We start from the raw sequence: 10,252 nt of genomic DNA on the forward strand, positions 1-10,252 counted from the left end.
TCCATGTTTATCTTTGGATTCTCGATATATGGAAAAATATGAAAAACCAGCTTCTTTCAAACCTCCCATGGCGTTTTGGCTGAAGAAAAAGGATGATATCTCTAGATTTTTCAATTTTGTATTTATTTTATATGTTAAATTTGTAAAATTTCCAATTTTGCCCTTATTTCTCCTTATTTTCTTGCTGATTTTCTTGCCCAAACCGTCCAGCCCATTTAATTTGGGTCTAATTACCTTTTAAATCCCTCCTTATTAATCACTTAAGCTATTTAATCACTATTTAACAAATTTTGCACCTTTTTCAATTTAGTCATTGTTAATAAATTGACTATCCAAACGTTAAAATTTTCTAACAAAACTTTAATACTAACTCACTAACACTCCATAAATATTTCTAAAAACATTTATGGCTCGGTTTATGAAGTCGAGGTCTCAATACCTCATTCTCGACCCAATTTACCTAATTAATTCTTTTGAATCACCAAATTCACTAATTCAAAAATACTTATATATTCACACTTGACTCATAGGTACTAATTTATTAAATTCTTGACTCACTCATCGGATTTAGAGATCTCAAATCACTATTCTCGACACCACTGAAAATTAGGCTGTTACATATCATACCAGACATATGTGTAGAAAATAAATTATACTCCAACAAATCATCAAATATCAAGTTTTATAGCTTAATCCAGATCATACAGACCCTACAGAAAGCCTATGTTCGATCCGAATGACGTTTACGACATCAGGGAGAATTTCAAAATTTTGGCCCACACGCTCGTGTGGATTCACACAGCCTACTTGGCTAGTCCATTGTGACCCACACATCCTGGCACATGGTTGTGTGCCTCATATTAGTGCCTCACAAGGTCTGTCACATGGCCTGACACATGGCCATGTGGATCAAGTCAGTGTCTCACATAGTCTATCACACGGCCTGGCACACGATCGTGTGACGTCGACAACCCCAATTTTGACTTTCACCGTTCGCTGATTTCTCGGGTTTTCGTTACACACTTGGTACGATTTAGATGTAGAAGCAACAATGATGATTCCGGAGCCTAAAAATGACAACCAATTGGCCAATCAGATGATTTAACTGAACCAATTCACTAAAACTAGCATTCAAATTTGAAACTACGTCAAAGAACTTCAACACAACTCCCTGAATCAGAACTATACATTTACTGTTGCACGAGCAGTAATTACACAAAGCTTAAGTCGTTGGGTGGGCACCTTACAGTTCTCAATCTTCCTCTAAAACGTAACAAATTAAACAGACAACATAAAACAAGGATTTAATACCCCAACCTTAAAACTTGAAGAAAAAACCTCCATACTCACAATGAACAATTCAACAAAAGAACGAAGTAAAAACGACAGTAATGAAAAGAAAAATAAGAAAAATAAGAACATGAGAAAGAAGAGATTTTTTGGAAAAAATATTTAATTAAAAAATAAAACCAATTTTATAAAGTAGCATAAAAATATTTTCCTATTGCCCACGCAGGGACTCAAACACAATACTAATAAGTATATAGAAGCTTAACCACTAAACCACTAGGCTCATTGTTGACACAAGTTCACACAGAATAAAACTTAAGTTGAAAGCTCAAAGATAAAGGTTGGGTAAAATATTAACAAAATTTTCAAGAGTGAAACTTGAAACCCTAATCTCAAACACACAATCAAGACCTTAAACCACTAAAGCATATACTTAATTATGACAAGATTCAATAAACAAGAATTCATATTTTGGGGGCGTTACAATTCGGTCAACAAAAAAGAGCCTTAAATACATCGTCCAAATTGAAGGGATGAATGGACAGATTCTAGAATCCGAATTTATTACCCAATATGAACATACCTTTGCTTAAGTTTGAAACATGCATGAATTTGTCCCTATGGCAATTAATTGGCAGCCACCGTAATCAATACTAAGTACATGGGATTTTAGAACATTCTAGTGTTTACATTTATGGCCAAAATTTGGCTATTAAGCTACCTAGTTAAGTCCTATAAATAGTTTAGTTTTAAGCTTTGTAAAGGGAGACTTTTCTGATTATTAAAATACATTTGAGTTAATCTCTTTGTTTTTCAAGAACTTACTGAACTTATCAAGAATTCTTTCTTGATGTGTTCACCAAAACCGATCTTACCACTTTGTTCACCATCCCAAAGTGTGGCGATCAACCTTATAGAATACGGGTCGTGTTGTTACATAACGTCGGTTCTTTTCTAGTTCGTTTACATTCGAGAGTTTTATCCAAATTTTCTTTAGCACTATTCTCTTCATATTTCTAACAATATTCGAGCAAGTACCTATTTAGACGATTGGGTACATAAAATTGTGAATCAACTCGTAACCGAGTTCACATCAATACATGACATTTTTAATAATATTAAAAAATAAAATTGAATTGAATTATTATTTAATAACATCTCTCACACACATACATCTTCACCTTTCTCTCTCCTTTTATTCACAGCACCAAACATGGGGAAAAAATGTTGGTATGAAAGTAAGTAATTCCATATTGTCTAAGAATAAACTTCAAATGGATTATGAGTTTATATAAACCCATATCCCATATCGCTTAAAAAAAAAACAAGGGAAATGAGACTCTGGGGCTATATAAAAACTTGTTTTGTAAGTTTTAATTTCACATTAATAGGTGACACTAGAAAATAGAAAAAAAATATTTGTGCTACCACTTTTAATGCCGAGGTGGTAGAAAGTGCTTCCAACTGGAAGCGTTTTTCTGTCAATAAGTTGATTTTTCTGCAAATCACATGAAATCGGTGAATACGTAAATTTTTTTAATTTTTTGACATTTATTAGTAAATAAATCCATTTTTTATTTTTTGAAAATAATTATTAAATATTTGCATATAATGTTATAACGTAAAAATGTAGTTCCTAATTTTAATCTATACATTTTATATTACTAATTATGCTTGCGTAATTAATTTGACGTTAAAATATAATTGTGTAAAAATAAGCAATAATTACCATAAAATATGATAAGAAATAAAGAAAATAAAATTATAATCTATATTTAAAATATAGATAGGATTACTGAATAACAAAATGATTTAATAGACTTATAAAATTTGAAATTTGCAATTTCTTTTTTAATTTTAAATAAATTATTGATTTCAATTTAATTTATTTATCACCTATTTTGATAATCTTTAACGTCGATTTCAAGATTAAAAATGTAGAGTTATTAATATTTTGTTTAAAAAATAAATTGTTCTTTTTATGTAAATTTCATTATCAGTCACACTTTATTACATTAAAAATATTTAAATTTTAAAATATTTATTTTTAAAAAGTTTTAATGTAAAGTTTCAATAATTAAATTATTTCTTAAATTTTGAAAAAGATAATACATATTTTTCATATGAAATGTAACCTGTGCAACGTATGAGAAATAAACTAAGCTAATATCTTTAGTAATTTGCATATTTATATAGTCATGTAATTTTACAAGTACGAGAAACGTATTTAATCTAGTTAATATATTATTTATATTATTATTTAAACCCTTGATGGTGTTGGTGTCACGAGTCAATTCGATTAAAAAAATTATTAAAACATCCTATTTTATTTAAAATAATTTATATTATCTGAAATTATTTTAATATTTATTAAAAATAAAAAATATGCATATAATAAGATTTGAACCAATAATATTTGTATTATAAATATATTAAATTTATCACCCAATCAAAGATTCATTTTAATATATTTTTTATATATTTTAATTTTATTATACATACTTTATTACTTCCATCAATTATATATATAATATATATTAATAAATTTGTTAATTGAGTTGGTGTCACAAATTAATTTGGCACCAACTACCATGATGATTGTATTCAATTGATATTCTTAATATGATGTATTTAAATTTTGTTTTACTGATAATTTAATCTATTTTTTTATTTTAACATTGTGCATGTTTCATGTGTTATTATTATTAATTATTTTCAAATAATATATTTCATTATTTACTATATATTATTTTAAACACACCTTTATATTCGTAATAAAATTTCTATGAAAGATTAATTGATTAATATCGATTGAGTTTTAACTTGACTAGTATGGACATTGTTGCCAATGAAGGAGGACATGGGTTTGAGTGCGCTGAAACGCATTATCCTCCTATAGGGGTGAGTATTCGATCGAGTCGAGTTGAATTGAGTAAAAAAATTTCAAGTTAGTCGAGTTGACAAATCCTATTTTAGCAACCGAACTCAATTTGAACTTTTTTCGAATCGAATCGAATCGAATCCAGTCAAAAATTTTTGAGGCAAATCGAGGCTAGTTAACGAATCCTATTATTTATACTTAATGTTGCATTTAGATGGACCGATTATTTAACTAGTAGACGAAGTACAAGATTATTTAACTACATGAACAATATAATGATTTTGCCTTTTAACTTAATGGGTAAAACATTTATCAAAACGACATAATTTTACCTTTTAATTTAATTATTTTGAATTTTAAATTTAAAAAAACTAAACATTTATCAAAACGACGTAGTTTTGTCTGTTCTTATTTGAATTTTCAAATAATTCGAATTGTGTAATTCATATTCGAGTTAAACCGAAAAACTTAATTTTTTATTCGAGTTGATCCGAATAACTTGATTAATTAAAATAACTCAAACTATTTAATTCAAAATTTAAATTTTTTATCGAGTTTTTCGAATTGGATAGGATTTTGCTCACCTCTATTTATAAGTTTGGAAGAGTATATGTGTAGTTTTAGTCATTGTGTCAAAAAAAACATATATAAAAATATTAAAAAATAGGTTATTAACAATTTACAACAAATATATTTGTGAGAAAGGTTAAATAATATTTTGTTTTTGATGTAGTGAATGTCTAAAAGGTCCTTGGTACTCCTTCAAAATAACAATTCATTAGGTCTACAAATATAGGAAACTTCCCACTCAATATAAGTCAATGGCAACTGGGTCAAACAGTGTGGAATACAATCCAAATATGACTTACAAATAAAATACTTTGACCAAACTTTATTGAGCTCGAAATTACTGGGATTACGTCTTTTACGTGTTATTCCCGTATGACTCGTTCTTTCGATTTTGCATCAACAATTACGTTCCCATTATAATATTTTTTTGTTAGATTAAATAATTAAAATTATTTATTTCATCATAGAAGCCTCTTTTGCTTTTTATTTAGAATTAATTTCTAGCATATAAAATGTGGTATTACATTTACACCGATTTTAAATTTTGAATTAATTAAATATCATCCAACAAGATTAGATTCAGATTATATAATTAAATTTTTTGTGGGTAAATTATAAGAAAATGTCAAAGCTCTAATAGTAATGTAACTAGAGTGACTCAAATTTATACCACATTTGGGATGGTGAACATCCTGACTATTAAGCCAACACATAAAATTCACATAATATTTATACCATCGTACGTATGTAGGAGTATGAAAGATATATAAATAAATTTATATATTTTTAAAAGATAATATCCCATAATAATATTCTAATACTATAATTTCATCTAATTAAGAATTAATTTTATTAAATTAAAAGTATTAAAATATATAATCTTGGAAGGGAAACATTATAAAATACAGACCAGTCTTTTTCTTTTTTCTATTAATTTACTAATAAAAATATTTGAAAATACATTGTTTTAAGGCAACATATTTTCTATGGCAATTTTTTTAATTATATATATATAAAAAGGACAAGAAATTGATTTATGAGCACATAGCAAACCAAAACCAAACCACTGTTTCACCACATAAATAAGTGGCAACGACATTATGGTCCCCTCACCTAAAATACTATAACAATAAATTATTTAAAAATAAATAAAAAATCTTACAAGCCGACAACTCACCATTACGTCGCCAACCTCCGTTATCATCGAAAGCCTCTTTAGATAAAGACAACCAAACAACACTTTGATTTCACTTAACGGTTTCCGTTACAGCAACTCACCCCATTCTTTTTTGTCGGGCCCCACCTGGCTCCAAAACCCGAGCCGCCCGGGTTTATGGGACCCATCTGACGCGTCAACACATAAAACGTAGACCAAAACAACCCGAAAACCCGACCCTGACCCAGCCCCTCTTTTTCCTCGCCATTTCATTAATTTCCGCCTATATAATACCCTTTCCCTTATCTCTTTCGACTCGGCAGATTTTAAGCCTCAGCAGAGCAGAAAAATAGAAATAAAAATAATAAAAGGAAGGGATTTTTTAAAAATTTTTAAATTAAGAAAAATTTCTAGAAAAAAAAAAATCCTTCCTTTTTTCCTTTGATTTCCCCTTATGAGATCGTAAAATATTCGAGAATCCCTTTTTTTTTTCCTGTAAAATTTATATATCTAATTATCGCTTTGTCTTTGATTTTATTTGGGGTTGTTTTGAGTTAATTAATATGGGGAGTGAAGTTTTACGACCTCAGGATTGTTTGATCGAACGGATTCGGTTACCTCCGACGGCGTGTCCTCGCCGGAGATACGGAAACGGTAGCTTTAATCCTAGTTATTATCATAACTACAACAATAACAATGGAAATGGTAGATCTAACAGGAAACCCGTTCAGAGGAAGCGGATCGGATCGGAGCAGGGGATTTCGAAGAAATACAGCTCCGCCGATGACTTGAAGACGGTGAGGAACAATGTTATGGTGGAGAAGGTTACGATTATGAGACGAGGTGAGTCGTTGGATTCGAAGATCAAGATCGACAATGGCGGTGGTGGAAGGGAAGGGGGTTTGGTTGTTATGGGTACGGATCGTTTGGGTCCGGATCCGGAAATGGTCCCTAAACAGATCAAAATCGTGGATGCTAAGTCTTCGGTGACCGTAAAATCCGACGTGTATGCCGGATCGGCTTTCTCCGTTTCTCCGGCACCGAGCTCACTTCCTTTACCAACTTTCTCGAAGAAGAAACAGGTTCCGGTCGATGATTCAGCTACAAGGGATCTCAGGCGTTTGCTACGGCTTGATCTCTGATACCCGAATATTTAGATTTGGATCCAAATAAGCCTGCGTCTCTTTTTATCTCCATCTCTCTCTTGATACGTTTCGTCTCTATTTAGATATCTCCGGAATTTTCAAGATCCGATGCCCTCCGTGATATTTTTTGAAGACGGTGGACGGATTTGAAAATCTGGAAAATTTTAGGGGCGATTAGATAATATTCCCTGCTTATCAGTTTATGCGTTAAACAAGTGGGGTTTCTTTAAGGAAAAAAGAAAAATCAAGGGGGTTGATATGTAATATTAGGGGAATAGTGGGCGAGGGTTGAGTTTTAAAATGTTGAGATGGGAAAAATGCTTTTCTGCTCCGTTGTGAAAAAAGTTTGTAAGAGATTTGCAATTTAGTCCCTTCGATGTAAAGTAAAGATAAAATTAGGGAGAAATTTGAGCAGATTTCTATTATTATTACTAGAAAACGTCCCTTGCTATGCTCCAAAAAATCATATTAAAATCTTAAAATATTATATTAATTTAATGTACTAAAAACGGAGTTATAAAGTTTAGCTTACGAAGTTTGGCGCAAAGAAAGCAATCCTATCAGTTCTTAGAAAACTTTTTAACTTATATTTTAATTACTCTTTAACTAATTTACTTTGATTTTTTTATTATTAAATTTTTATTTTTCTTTTACTAGTCGTTTTTAAAGGTAAATTATATTATTAGTCACTAAAATATGATAGATCACTTAATTAAAAAGTTATTATTTTGGTTATTTAATTATTTAAAAATTTTTATTAAAGTTACTTGATTGTTTAAATTTATATTATATATATATTTTGTTCATATTGTCTGTATCAATTGAAAGTTCTCTTTCTCATTTTTTTCTACAATTCAATTTTTCTTTTTTCATGATACAACACGTTTTTGTGAACTAAAATTCAAAAAGCTTTTTTCTTTTATCTGTGACACTGACTGTTAGATCGACTTGAATTTAAAGTATATTTTTTTACTTGTCGATAGATATTATTCTACGGTATTGATCATCAAATCGTTACTTTAAGCTTACTGGAGATCTTTTATTTTAAGAAGAAACCTAGCAACCTCTAACTTAAAAATAAAATTTATATTTTGAATAATTCTATAAAAATGAGACATGAACACAATTATAATTCATAAAAAGTATATAAATAGAGGAGTTAATTTAATTTGTAAAAAAGAAGAGGCCTCCCCAAAAAATGAAAAGGGGTGGTCCTGGTAGAAGTGTTTTAAGAGCAGTAACGAGAGAAGGGCCCAGCCTTTGAGCCTTAGATGTCAGAGACCACACCAGCAAATACCAATCCTTACAAACAATGAGTGAAACGCTCATATCCCAATGTTTCCAGTAGACCGTTCAAGATTTAAATCATTTGCATAGTCACTTGGGATTTTTCATTCATTTAAATTTGAGTTATTTCAAATTAATCAAAAGTGATTAACATTCAATCATTTAAAATAAACTTAGAAATCGAGTTAAATTTACTAATAAATTAAAATAGTTATTTGAAATAAAATATAATATCAGGTCATTATAAATTTAAATTACTTAATCTATATATGTATATATACAAGGCACCCATGCAAAACATCAATTATTGTTGATTTTATTATATTTATTAATTAGAACAATAATTTTATTGAAAGATTTTTCTTGAATAAAAGTTTTATTTTTTATGATAAATACTAAATTTAAGTTATAAATTATGTTTGATATATTTTTAAACTTTAATTATACAATAAAATTAGACTATTTGATAAAGTAATTTTTAAAAATGTAAAGATAAGGATGTATTTAATGTAAAATTTAACCCAACTTATTTTCTAGAACAAAAGGAATAGGTTCATAAAAGTTTCTGTTTCAACGAATTGCACGTAGAGATATTGATAAAACACATAGAGTTAATGGTATTTCATAACTAATCGATTGAGCAGTAGCTTGCAAACCACTTTAAAAGGAATATTTATTATTTGATCTGTATCATGTCATAAGAAGTCCAACGGGAGCAATACTTGAAATGACAATCCATAAAAAAATATTGATATTGAGATCGGCTAAAATAAGGCGAGAGCTAAAAGGAATTACTGAAAAACTTAGTAAAATTGATATGACTGTTATAGTCGGTCTAATACTAAATAAACGAGTATTGCCTCTAGATGGAGGAATATTTTCTTTGAAAAATAATTTTGTCCCATCTGCTAGCGCTTGAAGAATGCCCAAAGGACTGACATATTCAAGAAATTTTACATTAAGTGCATCCTTATCTACTTATTATTTTTCAAATTTTTTATTGAAAAATTTTATCATTTATTTTTTAAAATTATGAAACATGTTTAAAAAATAAAATTATGAAAAATATCAATTTTCAATTAATTTAACTTTCAATGAATTATTAAACAATAACTTAGTTATATAAATTTATTTGATATTCAATGCAAAATTTTGTAAGAATATGTTTTCTACAATATAAACTAGAAAAATGTTGCTACTGTAACACCCCTAACCTCTCTCTGTCACGAATTAGTGTTACGAGCATTACCGTACAATTAGAACATTTATAATTATTTTCATTCAAAAATCATAAACATAACTTAAAGTATTCCTACATACACATATCGTCCCTAAATCGAGCCCTCGAGGCCCTAAAAATACTTTACAAACAAATCAGGACCAATATGAAATCATTTAGAAAGCTTAGGAAAAATTCACAAAAATTGAAAACAGAGGTCACACAGTCGTGTAACTGACTGACTTGCACCTTAAGCATTCAACAGGTGACACACGGTTGTGTCGCCAAGCCGTGTGTCTCGCACGGCCGAGTCATACGCCTGTGTCTCTAGCTATGTGAACCTAAAATGTACCTTAAACAACAAGCTTTCCGTTTCAAGCTTACTTGGGCCTTAAGCAATTCAAATACCAATCATTTAACCTATTCAAAATACGATTAAACATAAACAAAAATACCAAAACAATCATCCTAAGTGCCTAACCAATGTACCCTCATTGGTACCATATTTTATATCATCAAACACATCAATAATGCATCATCCAAACCATAGTTTAAAGTATGCAAAAATCACCCAATTTAGCCTAACATAAAGCTACTTAAGACATAAAGCCTTAAGTTTCATACACATATCAAGCCTTTGGTCAAAACACATACTAACATTTAGCTTCAAATATAAACATATACCTATAACTCAATTTACATCA

General features: G+C 29.3%; 1 protein-coding gene across 1 annotated transcript; it reads left to right on the forward strand.

Moving 5' to 3' along the window:
* The first annotated feature begins 6,203 nt into the window (after window positions 1–6,203).
* Window positions 6,204–7,448, forward strand: LOC107897650 (uncharacterized). The gene has a single exon (XM_016823168.2). It carries the CDS (start codon window positions 6,461–6,463, stop codon window positions 7,037–7,039), a length of 579 nt encoding a protein of 192 aa, XP_016678657.1. The 5' UTR covers window positions 6,204–6,460; the 3' UTR covers window positions 7,040–7,448.
* Window positions 7,449–10,252: the final 2,804 nt, after the last annotated feature.

This window comes from Gossypium hirsutum, chromosome A10 (genome assembly GCF_007990345.1).
Source record: "Gossypium hirsutum isolate 1008001.06 chromosome A10, Gossypium_hirsutum_v2.1, whole genome shotgun sequence".
Classification (NCBI taxonomy): Eukaryota; Viridiplantae; Streptophyta; class Magnoliopsida; order Malvales; family Malvaceae; genus Gossypium; species Gossypium hirsutum.

Excerpts from the sequence above, each read along its gene's own strand:
- LOC107897650 (XM_016823168.2), top strand. The coding sequence starts at position 6,461 with ATGGGGAGTGAAGTTTTACGACCTCAGGATTGTTTGATCGAACGGATT.